Source organism: Chroicocephalus ridibundus, chromosome 13 (genome assembly GCF_963924245.1).
Source record: "Chroicocephalus ridibundus chromosome 13, bChrRid1.1, whole genome shotgun sequence".
Lineage (NCBI taxonomy): Eukaryota > Metazoa > Chordata > Aves > Charadriiformes > Laridae > Chroicocephalus > Chroicocephalus ridibundus.
In genome coordinates, this window is record NC_086296.1 from 10,634,053 (window position 1) to 10,656,395 (window position 22,343).

Here is a 22,343-nt window from a genome sequence, read left to right on the forward strand (position 1 = left end):
TTTCCTTTTAACGCACCAGGGCCTTTTGTCTTCATGGTTTTCCACCTCTGCTGGCTCATCTGAGGCTGCTGCAGCATTTGGTGTTTGAGGTTTAAAGTACAGCATCATCTTGACAGTACCTAGCATTTTTCTGCCCTGTAAATGGAAATTTTGAATTTCGATGAACACTGTATGCTGTAATATATGTAATATTCCTAATACAGGTGTATTTACAACTACGTTTACCAATACTTTGGCGGGGGAAGGGAGGGAGGTGCTCCTACATGCCCGAGTCCTGCCTTCTTTAAGGTATCTCTCCGCGCAGTATCAGCGCTTTCTCCCCACCCGCCCCGGCCCGAAGCCGCTGTTTTCCCGAAAACACGCCCCGCCGGCGGCCGCCGTCCTGAGGCGCGGGGCGGGGCGGCGGTGTTTTTCCGTCAGGCAGCGGGCGGGCAGCCCCAGCGCCGGGCGGGGCGGGGGCCTGCGGGGCGGGGCGGGGCGGGAGGCGAGAGGGAAGCCGGGAGGCCGCTGAGGTACCGTCCCCGAAGGGCCGGCGGGGAGTGTCCGTGCGGCGGGCGGGACGCGGGCCGGGGCATGGAGCGGTGGGTCGGGGCCGCTGGGGGCTGGGGCTCCCTCTGGGGAGCCGGCTGGGGCCGCTGGCCGGGCTGGGAGCTCTTGGCCGCCTGCGCGGTCATCGGCGCCGTGGGCTGGCTGCTGCGGCTGCTGGAGAGGAGGCCGGGCGGCCGCGGGGCGCCGGCGGCGGCCGCCATCTCCTCCCCGGCGCCGCTCTCCTCCCCGGCGCCGCTCTGCGCTGGGAGCCGGCGCTGCAGCGGGAGCCGCCCAGGTGAGAGACTCGGGGGAGGGCGGCGGGAGGGAGCGCTGCCTCTCGCCGGGCGCCGCCCGGGTGGGCCCGCGGCCTCTCGCCCGTCCTGGGGTCTGATCCCACGGGCGGAGCTCTGCCGGGCCCGGCCCGCCGCGGGTGGGGACCCTGCCACCCCTGTCCCTCTTTGTCCCGGCGGCCCCCGGCACTGCCCGCCCTCCCGTCGCAGGGCCGCGGGGCCGGCTGCCGCCTTGCTTTCGGTCTCCGCTGGCGAACCCTCTCCCGGCCCAGCCCGCCTTCCCTTGCTACCTCTGGGAATAGATCCGCGTTTCTCCCTCCCGGGAAGTCGTCTTGTTCCCTCCCCCCGGCTTTTCTTTCAGTCCCGGCTTTCCCGTAGTTCATTCCAAGTTGGTTTTGCGGTTCTGTTTCTGCCACGTTGTTCGTAACTGTGAGCTAATTTGGCAACAGGCGGTATAGGCAGAATATCTGATTGTATAGCCACAATTAATCTGCCGTGTGCGGTTCCTAGCAGGCGAAATATAGCCAAAGGCAGGGTATGTCGCTCATTTAATTCCTGCATCAAAAAAAAGAAAGGGGGGGAAAAAAAATCTGTATTCTTGCACGGCTCACTTGCTGAAGGATTTAATGAGTAGTGGAATAAAGTAATATTGCCATCCTTAAAAGTCAGTCATTCATTCTCTCTTGGGAGTAGTCTCAAATTTTTTTGAAACAGATTCTGCGCTCTCATTCTGATGCAGTAAGACAAGGGAAGACACATCTCTTGCCCGTTCTTCTTCCAGATTTTGGTTGATTAGGAAGAAGCCTCGAACTTGTCTTTGTTGCTAAAGCAGTTATTCATATTTGTAAAGCCACTAACAGTAACTTGCAAGACCTTGCATGCTGAACTAGAAGAGGTAGCTGCATCCGTGCTGGCTATACTCTGGACCATTTGGAGCTACGTAAAATGCATTTTAAGGTTCAAATAATCACCTTTTGCACCTTCGCGTAGCAAATGATCAAAGGATTATCTTAAAACAGGCAATTGCTGTTTCTCAGGTTTGCAAGTCACACCTTTTGTTCTGGACAGATCAAAACCGGTGATGCACTTAAAAATTAATAAATGCTTATCCATGTTAGCTGAAAGCTTAATGTCAGAACACAAACCTATTTCATGAAAGTTCTCTCTCTTATTTTTAAATAAATTTTGGTGTTCTTTAAAATTGATTACATTCCTTTTGAAAGGGTATTACATGTGCTGTGAAACAGCTGCACTGTGTGACAAAGTGTGCGTACATTTTAGCATGCTGATGATCAAAAAAAATGAACCTCTAGTGCTGTAATAAATCGGCTGCCATGGGATTTCAAACAACTATGTTGCTTTGAGAAACCTCCTGCTTCTGAACAGGAAAACAGATGTTATCATGAAAGAAGTTGGCAGGTTAGTTGAATGTCATCTCTTTGACAGCTGAGTGACTGTTGTCATTCCAACAATGTTTTTCCTGTTTTCACAGCTAGCTTATTGTGGAAAACTCTTTGTGCTACCAGTAGATCTTAAACCAAAGATTAATTTCTTCACTGTTGGTCTGCTTTGTCATTTCACTCTCTGCCTGAGTTATAACAGACATATGAAATAAATACTTTTTCTTACATAGATCAGGAAGAAGATTTTAGGTGCTAAGTTCTATCAGTACATAAGATACCAGAGAAATCATTCCCTCCTGACATTTTTTACTTAACCACAAGCCAAGAAGAAAGATTTTGCATGTGCCTGCATATTCCACGTACATGAATTATACATACATAAAAGTCTGCTCTTGCACAGAATGATTGTGCTAGTTCTGAACCCTAAAAATAGGAGCATTGCCTGAGTTAATTCTTTAAGGCATTATATTACGTTTGCTCTTTTAAAGTGTTATTATTGAGTTGTTTCTACAATAAACTCTCTAACTTCTGAGTTTCCATCTTTACTGTGTTTTTTTCAGTTATGCAACCTCAAAAAGAAAATCCTTAAAATAGCAACTTTTAATATTCTTAAAATATGAGAGGACCACATTTTATCTCTTGATTACAACATAATGGCACAAAGTTTATTTAAAACAAAAAAGGGGGAGATTAAGAATCAAAAGTGAGAAGATCTTTCACATCTGTCTTTGCAGTCTTGTGGGCAAGTCAGATAATCTTAGCACTGAGGTTGCTTGGAGGTTCAGAAACCACGAGGGAACTAGAATACTTCGGGGAGGTAGCTCAGCAGCATCCACTGTGGGTTTGCTGCAGTCTGGGCTGGTTTTTTTAAGCTGAAATACTCTCATTTCCCTTTGTTTCAGTGAGGTTCCGGTTAATATTAGTGAAATATTCAGGGACTGAGGTATGTTCTCTAATCACAAGATGTTTAAAATTGGACATTCAAAAAAAAAAAAAGAACTCTCAAAGGAAATGGGCCTCCAAGAAAACAACCCTTAAACTCACATGACTATCAAGTTGTAATTATACTTGAAAACCTACTTCAAGTTTGGCATTAACATATTTTTCCACAGTATTTGCTAGTATTAGGAATGTAATAGTTTTGAAGTCAGATTCCAGTGAAAATTTTACTTGGCTATATTGACTACTGCTAAAAGTTACGAAAACTGCTATGTGCGTTTGGGTTTTTTTAATATATGAAAAGTTTGATTCTTTACCAGTTTAATTCGTGGGTAATTTAAAAAGCAAAATTGTCATGTCTATTTTGTTAATGTGTTTTGTGATGCTACTATTGACAATACACATGGAGAAATAAGGCAGTTTAACTATACTGCAATTTGATGATGATACAATTTTGGAATTACTTCTAAGTTTGTACACTTTGACAAAATGAATAATTCACTTATGAGGATTCAGTATTTAGAGCGCTGCATCCCTGCTACGTTAGGGTGCAGCCATTCACTGTTCAAGCCTCACATTAGTTTCCCAGACGAAGGTTCTTGCCCATCAGAGCACATGTTCTGACTCTTGTTAAGGACTGCTTGCGCACCCTGGTCAGAAAGCAGGAGAGCTCATGAATTGTGGGCATTTCTCATACTGCCGTGTGCATCCATAAATGCTCTTTTGAGGAGATTTAACTTAAAATTACAGGTGATACTGACCTCATACCCGGAAGATTGCTTTATCTCTAATGGAGGAAGAGCATTATTAAAAAAAATAAAAATCAATACCTGTGTAAAAGCTGCAAATGTGTATTCTGATAGTCTTAAGTTTCATAAACTGAGGATGAAACCCGGAATTGAAAATAAAGTACTTAAAATGCCATACACACCTTTCCAAATGGGTATAACCCATAAAATGGCTAGGCGGCAAAGGAAGGGTCAATGTAAGGAGGGAATGAAAGCAAGCTGCAGGAATATGACAGCCTAATCATTTCTGTCCTAAAGCTATCATTTCTGAATTGTGTCCAGCAGGAAAACGTCACAGTCTTTGTGGAGATACATGGGCACAGTATCTCATGAAATAACCTTAAAGCTTCTTATGTTCTTGAGCTGCACAAATCCTGTATTTTTCAGCTGTGTTTTTCACGGCAAGAAATTTGTGTTGACATTGTGTTGGTTTTAGTATCTTCTTGTTGACTGGTGCAGAAGCTGTAAGTGTGTGGATTGCACGGAGGGACTTGTAGTATCATACTAGCGGGAATAATTTTCCTTGGGAAATGGAGAAGTTCTTCCAGCTCCCACTCTTTGTCAGAGAGGGAAATCTGAAAAGATCAGTTGTTCTTGACTTCTGGCTGTTTGCTTTCAAAATGGGGGCTGGGAAACAACATGTTGTGTAAATAGTTCCAGCCTTGCATCATGGCCAGAGATAGACTCCCCTGGTTGCTGCATCATGCTTATGCTTTATACTTTTTTTTATATATTTCTAGCTTTCCGTAAGCTAGAAATTCTTACGGAAATAATAGAAATGGTGGTGTGCTTGTAGCTGTAGGTGCTCCCTAACCGGAATCTCTTACTGGGGCTAACTAGTCATCACGTTCTTGTATTCCGTTACATACACAGATTTTGCGTTTCTTGGCAGGAATCAAATACTTCTCAGCCTGTCATAAATTTTCACTCATAAATATTCTGGATTGAATTTTCACTCCAAAAGAAATCTGAAAAGGACAAACAAGGATAAAACATAAGCTGTAAATGCTTTTTCAAGTAGTTGTGAGCAGAGAGGGAATAAACTCTTGGTATAAGTCTGATACCTTAAAAATGTTTTTATTGTGTCGAGATGAAAAATACTTTGTCTTCTCTGCAACTGTGATAATCTCATCAAAATCCAAAATATTGTTATGGGCCACTTTTTTGCTTGGCTTTAATACAGCAGAGAAAAAGTTGTGCTGTTCTTTACAGTTTGTTTCCTCTCTTTTTTGCCTTCCCTATAGGTGAAATAACAATGGATGCAATATTATCCCGATTGAAGCAGCTCAGCCCTGATGAGCTTAGAGAAGAAATTGTAAGAGCAGGACTGAAATGTGGGCCCATTACCTCAACTACTAGATTTATTTTTGAAAAAAAATTGGCTCAGGCATTGTTGGAACAGCAAGGAGCATCAGGAGAAAAAGGATCTGCGCTGTCAGAGGAGGCTGGTGGAAATGTCCCATCTGAGAGCAACCGGGCAGAAGCGCAAAAGGCTTTGAAAACCACAGCGGTGAATCACAACGGTCATGGAAGTGTGTCTGAAGAGGTAGACTTTGGGTACTGCGTAGGTCTGAACCCTCCAGAAGAAGATGCTGTGATGCACCTGAACTGCTCAGCTCCAGTCTGTGGAGCAGGATGTGTTGATTCACAAATTGGTACTCAGGCACCGTCCAGAGATCCTCCACTGTTCTATGGTGTTTGTCCAGTTTATGATGACATATTGGCAAGGAATGGTAAATATTCGTTTCCTTTATTTCCAGTGTCTAAATAGGCCTGTTTCTATATAGCAAGCGATATGAACACCACTGTATTTGTATTTTAAGTATTGCTTGAAGTATTTCTTTGTTTCTGTATTTATTGGATCTTCTGAGGCATAGAAACGCAGTTATAAGACATCCTGGGTGTTCTGGGATCACAATCAAAAACCTATTTATACTGTCATCAGTTGAAGCTTAAATGTTCTCTTCTAACAGATTTCATATTTTCCTTTCTATCTTAATGCCAAATGGTATCTAAAAGTATCTGTCATTTCTCATAAAAAGAATATTCATATATCATAATTTGAAAAAATTAACGTTAATACACACGGAGAGGAAGGAGAAGGATTTGATTAATATCTAAGGTTCTGTGTAGAGGTCTTAAAGTTGTGACTGGGTCGCATACATAGTTGATCTTTCTGGACAAGAGAACATGCAGAGTATTGCAGGGTGAATAAGCTCTGAGTTTGCTTTTCAGTCTGCATGTGAAATACTCGCGTGTTGAAGCTGGCCCATCTGTTAAAACGGGTGTTCACATCCTGATTGATATGAGTGGCCAAACCCTGTACACACACCACCTGATGTTAGCTGGAGCGTGTAAAATTCTTCTACTCAATTTCTGAGAGACAAAATTTAAAAGGACTTTTGATTCCTATGCCATGTTTTTTAGAGAAACAGTTTGAGACTAAAGCCGAAAGGATGGTCGGAGAATTTTGTCATCTGTTTCTAGGAACAAATCTGAGATGATTGAAATAACTCAACTTTGATTGTACTTTTTTGCAGAGAGAATACATGTTTATGAAGATAAAAAGGAAGCTCTCCAAGCTGTTAAGATGATTAAGGGTTCCCGTTTTAAAGCTTTTTCAAACAGAGAGGATGCTGAGAAATTTGCTAAAGGAATCTGTGATTATTTCCCATCTCCAAGCAAGTCCTCTTTATGTTTGTCTCCAGTGAAAATGGGATCGTTTAACAGAGGTGAGGGCCTTCACCTGTGAACAGTAGGTGCAATATACAGTTTGTTAATTTTTTTATGAGAGAAGAAGCAACAACTTCATAACCAATATACTAATAAGAGAAAAAATGTCAAAGGGTGAAGCATCTCAATAAACTGAAGTCCCTTTAGGGTGGTGGTGTTTAAGATAAGCTGTAAACAAATGTTAGATCAGAGCTCCAGAGCTTGCTTACCAAATAAAGTAACTGTGTAAATAGATATGACAACCAATATTTAATTACATTTTTTTTCTGTGAAATAATTTAGAAACGGGCAATAAAAACTTATTTTATTTTTTTTAATTCAAATCTGGTTTTACTTCTCTATAAAACGATTCTGTCACAGGAGAAGTCATCGTTAAAGTTAATTGATACTTCTCCAAGAAAGGCACGCCAAAGTTTATGTACAGAAATAAAAAAAGAAGTAGAATATGTTGGAATCCTGCCATTTCTTTTGTAAAGAACTACCACAGAAGTAAATTAGAGCCCCGGGAATCTATGGAAAGACTGCTTTTTCTGTTCTAAACATAAGTTTCAACCTTCAGTGTATGGTTTCTGTGGTCTATGTTACGATAAAGTAAACTGGTTACTTTTAAAAGCAATCATCGAGGTTCTGGTTCCCATGAATGTTGCTATTCTTGCAAAGCTGAAATGTTGGTAATGGCCTGCATGGATGTGTTGCTTAGTGGTCTGCGGATATATTTGGTAGGATTTGATTTTACTCATGGACTTCTGGATTTTCAGGTTTACTAAGACGCTGATGAAATTACACAGTATGTTAAAACTGTACTTAATTGTTAAGTAAGTTCAGAAATAAAATAGTAAACACTGACCATACTTCACAGTTTTCCCAGTTGCTAGATTAAAGGGACACAGAACTGCAAAAGCAATTTTAATATTCAGAAAACTCTTATTTATTGTTGAATTTTTCTTTTAAGTTTGGATGGAAGCAGATTGGTAATTATAAAATTTACCAGACCCTATTGAAGTCTGAAACAGTTTTACAAGATGATTAAGTCTTACTCTCCTCCATCCCTATTACTAACTGCTAGTGTTTTTAAATGTCTTGTCATTGACCTCAATTTTTTTTTACTCCTGTACATTAAAGATGCAAAGTTAATACATATTTTAGATTAAAAGCTTATTTTCATTGTCTGGATATAAAAATAGTGATCACTGAAAAGAATGTGTCTAGAAGCGTGTTAACTTGTGTTTTGACAGATGGCTTATGCTCCCCTGAGACCGAATCTGCCAATAAGGAGAGAGCCAACAGTTATAAAAGTCCACGTACTCAAGATCTTACTGCTAAACTGCGGAAAGCTGTCGAGAAAGGAGATATAGCAACATTTTCAGAACTTATTTGGAGTAACCCTCGCTATCTGATTGGGTCGGGAGACAATCCAACAGTGGTACAGGTAAAAAAAATAAAATAGAAATAAAATAGAAAAATCCAAGTTCTGGTTTAGTGATTTAGCTTTGAGGCCTGATAAGCAGAACTGGAAGAAATGTTGGTTCCTACTCTTCCTTCAAGATACCACCAGTGCAACGTTTTTCAGTGTTTATTGATTCTAGCTGAAAGCTAAGAGAAACATGGCAGTTGTCACTCTTGCGTAAGGCACCCGTCATAACTCAGAGCTCCCTTTGCTCCAGAAGACCTCAAGTAAAGAAACTGAGTCTGCAGTTTTTTAGGGGAAGAAGAGTTTTATCCAGAAGTGAAGGAATAGACTTGTCTTCATATAGTATTGATCTCCTCCAAATAATTCCAATCTTTTTTAAGTTGAAAGGTTTTAAGGAACGGGGTAGTGCCTAGGCTGTAAGTAGGTGTTCCTACAGCAGATGTTCCTGCTTACCTAGGCACCGCCATCAGATTTCAAAACATGCTCTGTATCTAAAATCCACGTATAAGGTACCATTTAGCAGATGCTGACAATCTTACTTTAACAAATTATTTCTATCGGACCAGCTTTGTGAAGTTATTGAAATTTTGCATGTAATACAATACAGCAAACTGAATTTTATATATATACACACCCATTTTCCTGCTCTCTTTATACACTGAACTTCCTGTCTCCGATTATTATGTGAGGTCTTAATATACCTTCTTTGCCACATTTTTGCCCTAGATGTCAAAAAAGACTATAGCTGAGTGTAAGAATAATGTCATTAATTATAAGAATAGTGTGTGTATAAAGACGTGTAAGTCTTTACAATATCATATAATTTACTGCAGTTCCGAATGTTTATGCACTGTTCTGGAAACATCTTTTCCTAATCAAATATTAAGAAACAAAAATCTAAATATAAGACTAATGTGTGGGAACCTTTGTATTTTCACAGTTAAATCAGTTAAGCGTACGGGTGTAAGAAAGCTGTTTAGATTTCAGTTCATTCCAATAGTTTGTCTTTTTTTTTTTTTCCAGGAAGGGTGTAGGTACAATGTCATGCATGTTGCTGCCAAGGAGAATCAGCCCGCTATCTGCCAATTACTGCTGGACACTTTGGAAAATCCTGAATTTATGCGGCTCATGTATCCGGATGATAATGATATGATGTTGAAGAATCGCATCCAATATATTGTTGACCTTTACCTTAATACACCAGATAAAATGGTAAGATTTCAATGTTTGCCAATTTCTTCGTATTATGGAAACAACCGAGCGGTGTTAAGGATGTGTAAGGGAGAAGGAAAGAGAACAGAAGAGGACACTTCTAGCAAAATGTGCTATTCATGAGTTTTGTGGGGTTTAATAATCATTATTCTACAGCATGGTGGGAAAAGATCTATTAGAAGCCCTGGTAATTAGTCATGGCATTTATTTACTTTTCCCAATCTCAAAATTAAATACGTGGGATTGACTTTATCATGTTTCCAAATGCATGTGCATTTTCCCTTTTTCCCACTGCAGGGATTTGATACTCCGTTGCATTTTGCCTGCAAATTTGGGAATTTGGATGTTGTTAACGTGCTTACCTCACACCCAGCTATCGTAAAAAATCCAAGAAACAAATACGATCAAACTCCAGCAGAAGTAAGTCTCTCCATGTCCACAACAAAACCAAAAATGTTAAGCCTAATAAATATTTTTCAAGTTCAGACATTTACTAACTACTGTAGATGGAAAGCTAGTAGTAAGGTAATAGTGTCATGATTGGAGTGTAAATCTTTGATAACATTAAAAATCTTTTGTGTTGATTGTATTTGGGGAAAGGTTCCAAATTTTGTGATTGACTGCCTTTTCTTTACAGTATCCTTTGTATGGATGTGGCTGGTTTAGTGGTTTGCTCTCCTGTGAATTAACAGTACCGGATGAGATGGGTAGAGCCCAGTAATTTGACTATTCAACATTGCAACTGATGTGATCTTATGCTTTACTAACAAACAACTAAAATTATATTAACAGGTAGTTTGTGAAAGAAGCAAGAATAAGTCTGCAGAATTGAAAGAAAAACTAAGAGAGTACTTGAAAGGTCTGTATTCAGAGTTTTATACTATATCAGGCGTGTATTTTGGCTCTTTGCTGTCTTCCCTTCTGTTTGCTTTCTGTAGCGTTTCTGTTCGCAAATGTTGCTACTGTACAGTGCTGTGAAAACCAAAAAAAATCAGAAACTTTTTGTCTTGTAAACGACATGGTCAGAACTCTTACTGTATGGGTCACAAGGTTATCCTCATCGCTCTGTAACACAGGCGGGGCCCTTATTTTATACAGCTAGCCCGAAACAGAGAGTTTAATCTAAAAACAAGCAAAAGACCTTTACAAAGCAAGAGATTTATTTGTCACACTGGGGAGTCGTGTAATTTCTTTGACATAGAACTTTTCACTGTTTGGTCACATGTGGGTTTAGGCATTTGCAAAAGGAGGTTTTGAAATTTGTTGAAGATCCTTAGGGAAGGGTTGTATGTATCCATGGAGGTATTTTTGTATTTGGGAGAGAAGGGAGCCTGTACTAAAATACAATCTGTAAGCAGGCAATAAATAGTGAAACAGTGAGTCTGAATTACAGGTCAGACCCATTGGGTATATGGGTGTATTGATACTCTAGGAAAAAGCAGCAGGCTAATGTGACATAAACTTCTTAAGAAAGCTTTTTATTATTTATTTTAGGTCGATACTATGTACCACTCTTGAGAGCGGAAGACAATTCGTCAGCTCCTATAATTGGTGCACCGTGGTCACCCGATCAGACAGACAATGGCCCCCAAAGAACTTCCTCTAAATACACTGGCAGCCCCAAAGATCCAGTGTTGTCGATAAGAGCTTTCGCAGGCCCCATGAGCCCCTCGAAGGTAAGGAGAGAACTTCATATGACTCTAATGCCTATTTTTTTCCCTTTTTTTAACAAAGAACCATTAGAAGATCCACCCACAGTTCATTGTGTGGTGTAGCTTCCTCCTGTTACAGATTGTGGCTCTCTTTTTCTTGACAATATGGATCTTCCTCTGTAGAGAAGGAGAAGCACAGAAAATTCTAAATATTTTTTATTGATGAAAACATAGAAATGTGTGGTGTAAATAAGAGGAGTGGAAGTTCAGTCAAAAGAAAGTTATTATTTTCTTTTTCCTATTGGAATCCATTCAAAGAGCACTCTTTGTCAAACCTTTAATTGTCTTACGGATAATCACTCTAACTTTCTAGTCTGAAACAAAGCTTTTCAATGTGGCTACGCAGCCGTTTTAAAAAATCTTAACTTTGTCTCATTTCTAGACATTGACACTGGATGTTAGAAGCAGTTTATCACCTTTGCTTGTTTAGTTAACATTAATATTTTTTTCTAAATGGAAAAACCGGCAACCAAGTAGTAGGTGTTGGGATAGTTTTGGAAAAGTATTGATTGTATAGGAGCAAAGTGAAGTCTTCAGTTTTCAAGAAGAACACTTAGATATCAGTTAAACATGTTATAAATTTACAGGTATTTCTGTGACTCATCTGTTTAATATGAACATCCTGGAGGTATGACGGCCTTAGAAATAGTGAATAAATACAACTGAGGACCTTCTGTCATCTAATGCTCAAATTCTTCCAGGAATGACTTTTACCAAAATTCTTAATGCTTTTTCTTCTAAATATGTTTATTGGTTAATTTTTCTGTTCACCTGACAGAAATGTAACTATATTTTATATTACCTAGTGTGTAAACAATGCATTGTTTTGATTACTGTCGGATACTTTTAATGTCTGAATGTAATTCTCAGTCATTGTTGCTGATTTGTGTCTCATAAAGGCATAAACTTCGCATTTTACAAAAATCCATCCAGTCATTCCCTTTAGCAGTTCAAATTCAAACTTCAAAATAAACAGCAAGAATATATTCTAATAATTGTAGCAAGTCTGTGGAATTAGATATATACATATAAAAATATCACCTTCGCCTCCTAGAAACCAGTGACCAAGAGAGCATTTATCATTAAATAAAATTATAATGGCATGGGAAAATTAGAAGACAACCTGTTTCCTGCTGCACACAAATGAAAACCCGGCAGACTTAGTATCTATACAGTTTACTTTAAGGTGGTTACACATTATGGTCCTTACTCTTTTAATAAGCAGTTATGAGATCAAAGGAACCAGTAATACTGGGAGGAGTAACTTTAGATTCAATCTGAGATTCTTCATGGCTGGAGTTGAGCAATGCTTGTGGCAGAACTTGAGTTGTTTACAACTAGAGAGAAAACAGACCTACAGGTAGACATTTAGCCAGCCCTGAGAGAGCTTCATATTGTGGGGGGTCGTTTTTTAAAATTAATTCTGTTTTTTTAAAGGCTGAAGAATTTCGCAGGCTTTGGAAGACTCCACCTCGAGAGAGAGCTGGCTTCTTCCACAATGTCAGGAAATCTGATCTGGAGAGAGGTCTCGAAAGAGTTGGAAGGTATCTAAAAGAGTATCAGTATAACAAATTAGCAATAGACACAACGATTAAAAGCAAAAGACTTGTCCTGAGTGTATGGTTATTACGTACTGAACAATATCTTAGGGCAAAAGCTACTGGCAGAAATATTTATGAAGTGTAACGTGGTTGGATTTTTACTGTATTTTTGTGTAAACAAAATAGCTAAAAATGTGGCTTTCTTGGATTTAGAAATAAAAAGGTATTTTAACTATAATTGATGGTATTTATAGAATGCTTTTCTCAAACATTTACTTGCCTAACTTGTCAGAAGATCTAAAATTACGCATGGCCTACTTTTTCTGTAAAATTGAAGGATTGTTAAAAAGGTAGCAGAATGAAGAGGTCCTAATACAAATGTTCTGCTTTATAAAAGCTGTGGGTTGTAGTATGTGGCCTTGCTGTTAAAATACCTTGTATCAGCAATATGTGAAAAAAAATTACTTTGTTAAAAGCCGATGAGATTTTTTTTCTTTAAAATAACCCCTCACTTCCTCCTACCTTCTCCCCATTCCCAAATAGAGAAAGCTATTGAATGGAATATCATTCAAATTATGCCTACGTCAGTGGGATTTCTCTCTATCTGATGTCTAGATACAGTCAGCTTAAAAATTGGAATGTTTATGGTGGTGACTTTAAGAATAGTAGATTAAATTTGAAAAACATCCTAGAGAAAATTAGATGATACTATGTTTGCTAAGGATGTGTATATCGCTTATGCAAATTGTTGATTGTTGCAGAATTGTGTTGCCTAGTTGCACGTTTATACTATTAATAGCTGATATAATGTGTTCAGAAAAGTTATTGTCAAACTAATATTTATGTCTTCACAAATGATTCGTTTTATTTTATTTATTGCAGGGAGTTAGCTCATGAACTGGGGTTCCCGTGGGTTGAATACTGGGAATTTCTGGGCTGTTTTGTTGATCTGTCTTCCCAGGAGGGGTTGCGAAAATTAGAAGAGTACCTGAGTCATCGGGAAATGAGCGAAAAGGCTCAGCAAGAAACAGGGGAAAATGAAACCTGCAATAGATATAAAACTCCACATCCTTCTGGTAAGAAAAGGGCAAATGCTACAAACAACAGGTTGTACCTAGGGAGAAGAGGGAGAGAAAAAGCTGGGTGCCCAGGGGAAGCAGCATTCACCTGTTGTGGTTGCTATTATTAATGTGTTATCCGAACAGTCTGATTATAGAATTGAAAAAGTAGCTAACAACACTGTGAATGAAGGAGAATTAGCACAGACCTCATTAGATGTTTGTTATCACATGAAGTACTTTATTTGATTGCAGCCCCCAAATGAAATTCCTGTAAGAAAAGCTCTATTTTCAGTATGTTTTTACTCAGAGCATTTGGGAATTCATCTCAGAGTATAGAATTTTGTAATCCACAGATACAGAATAAATAATTTAAAGGAATTAATAAATTAAATATTTATTAAAATAAAGGAATAATTCTGTACTGTTGAGGGTGAAAGCCACACTGGACAAAACCCAGGAAAGCTTTTGTACCTTCTGAGACCGCTGCCTGCCATGTGTTTATGGAACGTACACACTAGACCCAAATCTTTGTGCTCCTTCCTCCTCCTCTCCTGTGCGATCAGAGATCTGAAGGGGCTCTGGCACTGCGATAAACCTGGGCTGAGAAACCCTGAAGGATAGTTGTTGGATTAGTCATAAGCCTTTGTGCTTTGGAAGACACGAAAACTGAAGCTATTCTATATTAGTAACATTGTCCTGCCCTATTCTGCTTTATCCTGAGTTTATATAAAAGGTTGTTTGCAAAAAAGACACAGCTGTAAAGTTGTCATTTTGCATTTGTAGCTTTAGTTAGGTTAGTTCATGCTGTTGCATAAATAAAATTTGAGAGGGTTTCAATAAATAGAATAAGGCATAAAGATGACGTATTTGTTCCTAGTTTATTTGGTTGGTGTTCTGTTGAAAATCTTTATATGTATTGCTCTTATTAAAATTGTTCACAGGCAAGAGTAAAAAGAGCTGCAATTCTATTTCTGTTGGAGCATTTTTGGATGAGGATGATGATGACATGAGCTTAGAAGAAATTAAAAACAGACAAAATGCAGCACGGAATATCAGCCAACCTCTTGCGTCCAAAGAACCTAGCATTGATGCTCTTGGAGAGGCCGAGTGTGATATCTTGTCAATGGAGCGCACAGGAAACATTATAGAAACCGCAGATCACCCCAGGCACTATGAAAAGGCAGCTTCTTCCAGCAAAAATGGATTTTGTAATTCTGTGTCCAGTGAAAGGATAATTAGTGACAGAAGGCATTTGCATGGTGGAGAAGAATGCCTTGTATCGCCCGTTTCCAATTTAATGGCAGAATTTGAAAGCCTGTCATTCCAAGGACAAGAGGTTGCAGGAAAATCAAATAAAATCACTGAAAAAACTGGGAATGAGAGAATTCTGGCTGAAGGAACAAGTCATGTGAGAATATCCAAGGACCACCTGGATAAGACCTGCTATGCAGTTTCACTGGCGAGTTCTTCTGAGCCTGGAGAGACCAAGTTAAGGACAGAACACAAAATGCTATCGGAAAAGGAGAGACGGTCCATGGAATCTGGAATTCAGACTAATGAGGCCCAACAGCGTCAACAACTTTCTTCCCACAAATTTCTTTTGAAGGCTTCACCTACAAATGACGAGTCTAAGAAGTTATTCCTGCTTGGGTAAGAGTTGTCTTTTGTAACACTTACTTGTCCCCTTTGGTTTATGTGTGCAAAACAAGATGCTGTTTATGACATCACCGTCAGGAAGGTTGAGATTCAGTGATACTAAGCATTGCAGTCAGCCTTGAGTGATCATCTTAAAGTGCTTCAGTGCTTGTACAGGAGATGTACAGTTGTCTTGTGGCTCATGCCCTGAATACTAGATCTAAACCACAAGGAAGAAGAAGAGAAGTCTTTGTTTCCAAATCAGTTTCAGTTAACTTCGCTGTTTACCATTTATCCGACAGGCTTGTGACTTCATGATGAGCCTGACTTGGATCAACAAAGTGTTTACTGCACTCTTGGGATGTCCTCAGATTAAATTTTCAAACCTTTTATTTTATGAGACTGCTGTGTAATAATGGACAGCCACTTATGTGTGGGCCTGCTGGAAAAAGTTCATACAGAAACTCTGTTTATAGAGGAGCACGGGCAATTTGTTTGCTTATATCGAAAATAAATGTTTTGGAATTGGGATGTTTTATTGCCTGAACAAATACGTAGTTCTCTTTTCATCTAGTTCTGTTTATATTCTAGGGAGCAGCCCTCGAAGCTGGATAGCGATGTCTTAGCGGCTATAGAAGCGGTAGAGATTGATCCACAGAAATACCCGATTACTTACAAATGGAAACACGCGGTGCAGTCATACACTTCATCTGACAGGCAAAGGTATGTCTGCAAATATAATCAAATGAGTTGAAATAAAATTTTTAGCGGGTCAGCTGCAGAACAGCCTGAATAGCTGGAATTTCAGGCCTTGTTGCTCACAAAAACCTTGCTTTAAATCTCCAACTGTATTAACTGTTAGTGTGTTTCTGAGATTAATCAGCAAGCCTTTTGGGCTGGTGTCTGCTCATAAGGAAAGTTTACTGGTGCTGCAGTCGGATTCCTTCTGTTACACTGCAGTCCCAAATAACTTCAGTGTGTCTACAGAGACAGATCAGAAGAAAACAAAGGTCTCGAGAGCATCAGCGTTTTCCAGTTGGCAAATGTCTCGCTTTGCTGATGTGTTAGTGCTTGGATCCTTCATTGTCCTTAATGGCTGTTGTGACGTCCAATGGTAACTCATCCCTGCTGCGGATGCAGAGCAGTGATGTATTGCTGTGAGGTACTGAGGTTGTGCAGAGTGATGTTAAAATGATTTTTAATATCTTCAGCCATGGTTTTATTACCGCTTTTTTTTTTTTACCCTCTGTTACCCCAGTCGAAAGGAATCGTTGGTGTGAAGGATGGTGCGTGTGAAGCTTTTAGAGAGAAAGTTTTGCTACACAGATAATGGAAGCAGAGTGCGTTTGTTGGGATGCCTGAATATATGTTATGCCATTTTTATGTTTTATTTTGAATGCTGTTGCTTTTGGGGACCCAAAGTGACAATTTTCATACAAGTGGCTGCTTCTGGTAATTGTGTTAACATGAAGATTTATTTCCACTGTGACAAGACATTGGTCAGAACACTGAAGAGTCCCTTGCTCAGGCAGGCTCCAGTTTATATACAGTCATGATAAAGTTCTCAGAAAAGAAAGAGATGAGCCAGTGCCACTCAGCAGATTGGAAAGGGGTCAGGAACAGAAAGCCATCAAATGACCTGTACCGACTTCTGTGTTTTTCTTGTTTCTTCTGGCTTTCTAAATGCATGAAATTCCAATTATGAGAACTATTTCCTCTAAGAAGTTCTCAACATAGGTATTAAACATTACTTTTTCAAAATATCCTTTAAAGACAGAAATTTTAAAGCTCTGTCAGAGCCCGTGAGAATTTAAAAAATGTAATTGACTGGCTTTATTGGCCACAAAATTCAGAGTAGGAGTTGGGAACCAGCAGCTGAGAAGTGCAGCTGTGTTAAGTTAGCAGAGCTTGGAGCAGAGGAATGTTGTGGGAAGAGCTGAAAGAACCTGGAGCAGGGCTGAAAGAAGTGCAGATGGTGAGCGGAAGGAGAGATGCTGCCCAGCCCGAGCACCGGGAAAGACAGAAGCTTTCTTTTGTCTCTCTTATTTCAAATAGTGCGCTCGAATAGGGCCATCAAGTATAGGTTTAGAAAAAAATATGAAGCTCATTAAGATTTTTTCTGTGATTTAAAGTGGAGTAGAAACAGGCAAGTATTTTCATACACCTGATGGATACGGTGTCCTCGAACAACTTCACTTTTCAAAGTCACATTCTCTCATTCCTTGATTTTTATGATTAATTTTTTGAAAGAAATAGGCTAATTGAATGGTTTTTTTTTCATTCTTATTCCACTGTCTGAAAGGTCCAAAGTGTTCTTCTAAAGTGCTAAAATTTAACACAAGATCTTTAAAAGTGTAATCACTGTTCTATTACTGTAATTATTTGACAATGCCAAGGCTTGCTCTGGCCTTCGTTTTGCAGCGCAGCCTCTGCTAAAAGCAAAGAAATGACCCACTAGATCACTTTGTCTTTAGATATGTAGGATTTTGACAGCAAAACTAGAGATACCAGTAGGTCTGTCAGAAGATTATTTTCTAAAGGTTGTAGCTAAGCTGTGTGCGTACGTGTCTTTCAATGTTGGGGGTGTGTGGATGTTGTTTATTTACGTATTTTTAAAAACCTTATAAAATAGCTTATAGCGTGTTTTCTGTAGTGGCTTATCTTAAGAAATTGCCTGACATGTAAAAGAACAAACAGAAACAATTCACAGATGCTAGAATCAACCTTTGGTCATTCTGCCTTGCTTAAGATAAAATTTAGAGAAAAGGGAAAGGATTTTACAGAAAATGTTTTTTAATTTAACAAAGGAAATATTTTGCTCTGCTTTCAAAGGAATTTTAGGTCCTAGTTCTCACTGATTTAAGAACAAGTCTGACCCTTACTATATAGAAAAATGGCATTAACGTCTGTGGCATCCAAGCACAAAGGTTACTTGTAAAAGGGAGGGGGAATCGCGCCGGGCCCCAGCAGTAGCTGCGGCACTGACCAAGAGCAGGTCAGTTTGGATCGTGTGCCCTTTGCTAATGGGGGCATTGGACTAAAGTTGCCCAGCTGCTTTACAAGCTCCCGGTTTGTTTCTTAATGGCCATTTTGGAGCAAATGACACCTTACGGATGAGGCAATGTGTCAACACAGAATGTATTATGCTGTCGCTGTTTCTTCTCAGACCTGTCTCTTACCAGTTACAGTTTTCTCTCCGAGCGCTGCTGAGTAGAAGTACTGCTCTCCTCACTGCAGTTTTCTGAACAAAACGCAAAATTACTTTTTCTTTCTTTCAGTTGGCCAAGTCCAGCACTGAAGGCAAGAGTCAAGTCCCAAACCATCGCTGCTGGCCTTCCAAATGCTTCAGGCTATTCCGATTCAGGAAGAAATAGCCCCATAACAGGAAGTCCAGGAAAATACGGCAATGCCGCCTCGTTCTCCCCAGAGCCGGGGAGTCCTGGGCGCTACAGTCCAGCTGGTGTCAACCATGCCCTGCGAAAACTGCGTTATTTTTCAGAGCCTCCTGCCCACTAGAATATGATTAATCTTCCTGGGACATCAATTATATTTTCATTGTTAGAGTGGAGGAAAAAAAACTACAATGTTACTAAAGTGACATGAGGGTTTGTACTTGGCTATTTATTTTTCCTCAATTGAGGACAACTGTATGTTAAAAAAAAAATGAATATATGTCTTTATGCCATATACAAGATAGATTACTGGTGACATGCAAGAAGTTAGTGACAGTGCAGTTGTCCAGTAGCTATGAATTAACTCCTGTTGCCAGTAAAGCGGTGAGCTCAACCTTTACTTAGACGTGGTGGTATTTTCCTATCACCAGGTGTCATTATTGTAATGAACCTGTTAGCCCTCAGCTGCATTTCTTTTGCTTGGGTAGGCTGGAGGAAGCACAGCATCAGTGAACAGAAATCCTAGGAGGGGAAATTGATGGCAAGAAGTAAAATGTTCTTCTGCTTGCAGGGGGACTGCTCAAAGTGAAAGGCCTGAGACAAAGCCTGGGGAGTGACAGCTTTCCCTGCCGAGGATGAACGTGAGCCCTGTGTGTAAACGTGTGTGTTTGTAGGCGGCATTTGCTCTAGAGGGTGGAACGCACACGCACTTAGATCTCTGTGTGGATGTATGCACCTATTTACACAGAAAACCTCGAGTTGTTGCTTGTTCTGAGGCTGTTAAAAGCACCATGATATACTGTGTTTTAGTAAAAGGGGCACTATAGAAACTACTGGTATTCCTTTACATGTTACAAGAAATACTATAAAAATTAGCTGGTTTTTTCCCACAGAAGCTTTTAACATTAGCAGATTTTAATAGTTATTACACAAAAGCACATCAGCAATAATTTCAGCAGATTTACCAGCAAGATACCTTAATGGTCTAGTTTGTGATATATTAGAGTGACCCAGTGACCCATGATGTGGCTCCTTATTTCCCAACTGTAAAGTGAGAGGAATAAGGACTAAAAATATTTTTATTGAAATCTAAGTTTTTACTAAGTCTCTAGTCTTGATGTGGTAATAAGGTTTTGTTACAGCAGTCAATAATTTTATTCTTTAGCCTTCTGTAAGAATGACTTGTTTCGACAATACGACACTGAGATTGAAATTTTCTGCATGAAGCTTAATGGTTGTCAAGTTGCTTGACGGAAGGCTTCCAGAAACAGAGTTCTCCGGTGTTGATAGCTCTTGAGTTAAAAAAAAGAAAAACCTATCTATCCTTACACCATAATTCTGATCAGAAAATGAAAATCTGCCAAGGCTGTGCTGGTAAAAAAAAAAAAAGAGATGGGTTTGGAGTCACTGGTGCCACACAGTCGGTGAGACAGCACGGGACCGCCTTGCACGGCTGCGAGCCAGGCTCTGGTTGGAGCTGGGCTGGTGCAGGGCAAGCCGTGGTGGCCCAGAGGCCGGGGCTCAGCGCTGCAGTGGCTGTGGGGAGACCCTGGAGCGTGGTAGGGTTGACGGCTGTTTGACACTGCAGAGCCACAGACTGGACACCCTTCACTAGGTTCACAATTTGGTACAAACCTAAAAAAACCTGCACTTAATGCTTTTGCAAGCTTAATAGTGCCTTTTGTAACTTATTTTTTTTTTTAATTAAATTCTTGTTCTTTTAGAAGTTTAAAAAAAAAAAAAAAAGAAGTGGCATCCACTTACTATGGGCACAGAAAATACAGTTGTTTTCTTCTGGGCTTTCTGAACACAACATATTTTAACCTCTAAGTTTGATTATTTGGTGCGGTAGCTCTCCGCTGTGGGAGAGTGTTGCTATTTTAGAAAGTATTCTTAAAAAAAAGTCTTATTTAGCTCTTTCTTTATATTTAAGCCTATTTCCAATGCGCTGGCCATGAGCAACAGCTACTTTACACAAATGCCTGTCATTCAGTGATAGTGCAGACAAACAGCTGGGGGGCTGCGGTGTCATTTTTTAAGAGACATTCAAAAAAACCAAACATAACCTGCTCTGGTACCAGGCAGAGTAACTGACTTTTCCATAAGGTTTTATTGGGATGGGTTTTTCTGATGCAGCAGTCGCCTTGGTCTCTAACAATTGTTTTAGGTCCCAAATTCCTACAGTTTTAATTTGAAGGGTTTGGGGTTTGTTTTGTTACATGGTTGTTTTTTTTTAAGGTTAGTTTTGGGATTTTTTTAATAATTTAATGTAAATGCTGTCTTTGTCATTCTGGAGAAATTATTCAGAATGAGTAATTGCCCAGTACCCTGTGGGCAGCTGCTGTGTGCGCAGCGGCTGTTCTGCAGCCTGGCCCCTCCGGAGCCGTCCCACAGACCGGCATCCTTTTGGTAAGAGGCTGCTCTAGAGCCAGAGACCGAAACTAACGCTCGACTAATGTTCCTTTTTGTACTTTTTACCTTTGTTATGCTTTGCTTTCTTTTTTTTTAATATTTAAATGTATATTACCGGTATGTACATGTAGACACTGACACCCACCCCCACACCCCCTCTTTCACTTTCTAATTTTATTTTGGTGCAGTTGAGAAAATATTTTTTAACTGTTATATAATGTGCATTAGTCCCATTGTACCACATCTTAAGAGGTCATTTTTCTAACAATGTATTTACTTGGCTATTAAAAGAAAAATAGCAATTTATGTAGCGAATTGATCATTCATATTGTGAGGAGAGCTCCTCCACACTGAGCCTGTGGAAACACTTTAAAAGAGATTGCTATTGCTTGAATTACGTTTTCTTGGCCAAAAGTTCACTTTTAAAGGTGCAAAAGACTAGTTGTGGGTTTTTGGTTTTTTTTTTTTTAATTAGCCAACTGTCATGTTAAAAATAGAGAGTTACCCCACTTTCTATTAAAAAATAAATGAGTAGCTACAAGTGTGACACTGTGTTTAGTTTGTGGAGCACGGTGAGAAGCAGCTGGGCTGATAACCATGACATGGCAAAGCACTAACTGGTTCAGGCCTTGCTAACACAACTACGGGCATCTTTTGTGTGTGCTTGCACAACGGCATTGGGTTGTGCCACTGAAGACTTGAAGAGGAGTCGCCAACTGCTTAAGACAGGAAGTCTGAATACTGTAAAAAATTACATACGTACTTAATTTCAAATTTCATACTCCCCACATACGTACACAATTTAAATGCCACCGAAAATGCTGTTAATATTTGTAAATGCGCAAAGCAGTGGTGTGTGTCCTCTGGCTGCCCACCAAGAGCCTATTTATTGGCATAGTGCAGGGCTGGAAGGGCACATATGTGAGAGGGTATGTGCACATACCCCCCCCCCAATAAAAATACACAGAATTTTCATCTTACCAGCTTTGGTGCTCCTGTGCCACGTGACGGTAAGTGCCCTGTAACTCCCAGGCTGCCAGGAGCCAAAGGGCTGGGACTAGCACACAGCTGTCCCCTCTTGTACACTGCAGGGCTTGCACTTGTTCCTGGAGAGGATGATAATTAAACCAACTGCTATCTCAAGTTTACATTTCAGCTATTTGGAGTTAAAAAGACAAAGTTGGTAAAATGACTTGTTGCCCAAGGCAACAAAGGCTGCTCAGCTGGCAGAAACCCACACAAGTCACCGCCCAGCACTTCAAGCCACACACTCTGCAGCAGCATGG

General features: G+C 39.9%; 1 protein-coding gene across 1 annotated transcript; it reads left to right on the plus strand.

Annotated features, from left to right (window-relative positions):
- Positions 1-535: 535 nt before the first annotated feature.
- ANKLE2 (ankyrin repeat and LEM domain containing 2) lies at positions 536-22,010 on the plus strand. Its single transcript, XM_063350742.1, has 13 exons — positions 536-823; positions 5,193-5,681; positions 6,489-6,680; positions 7,917-8,110; positions 9,116-9,304; positions 9,602-9,724; positions 10,097-10,163; positions 10,799-10,980; positions 12,454-12,560; positions 13,440-13,633; positions 14,560-15,268; positions 15,845-15,976; positions 18,532-22,010. Exons 1-13 carry the CDS (start codon positions 574-576, stop codon positions 18,767-18,769), a joined length of 3,066 nt encoding a protein of 1,021 aa, XP_063206812.1. The 5' UTR covers positions 536-573; the 3' UTR covers positions 18,770-22,010.
- The last annotated feature ends 333 nt before the right edge of the window (positions 22,011-22,343 follow it).

Coding starts and splice junctions, on each gene's coding strand:
- ANKLE2 (XM_063350742.1), top strand. CDS start 574: ATGGAGCGGTGGGTCGGGGCCGCTGGGGGCTGGGGCTCCCTCTGGGGA. Junction 12,561..13,439: donor GGTCTCGAAAGAGTTGGAAG/GTATCTAAAAGA, acceptor TATTTATTGCAG/GGAGTTAGCTCATGAACTGG. Junction 15,269..15,844: donor AAGAAGTTATTCCTGCTTGG/GTAAGAGTTGTC, acceptor TTTATATTCTAG/GGAGCAGCCCTCGAAGCTGG.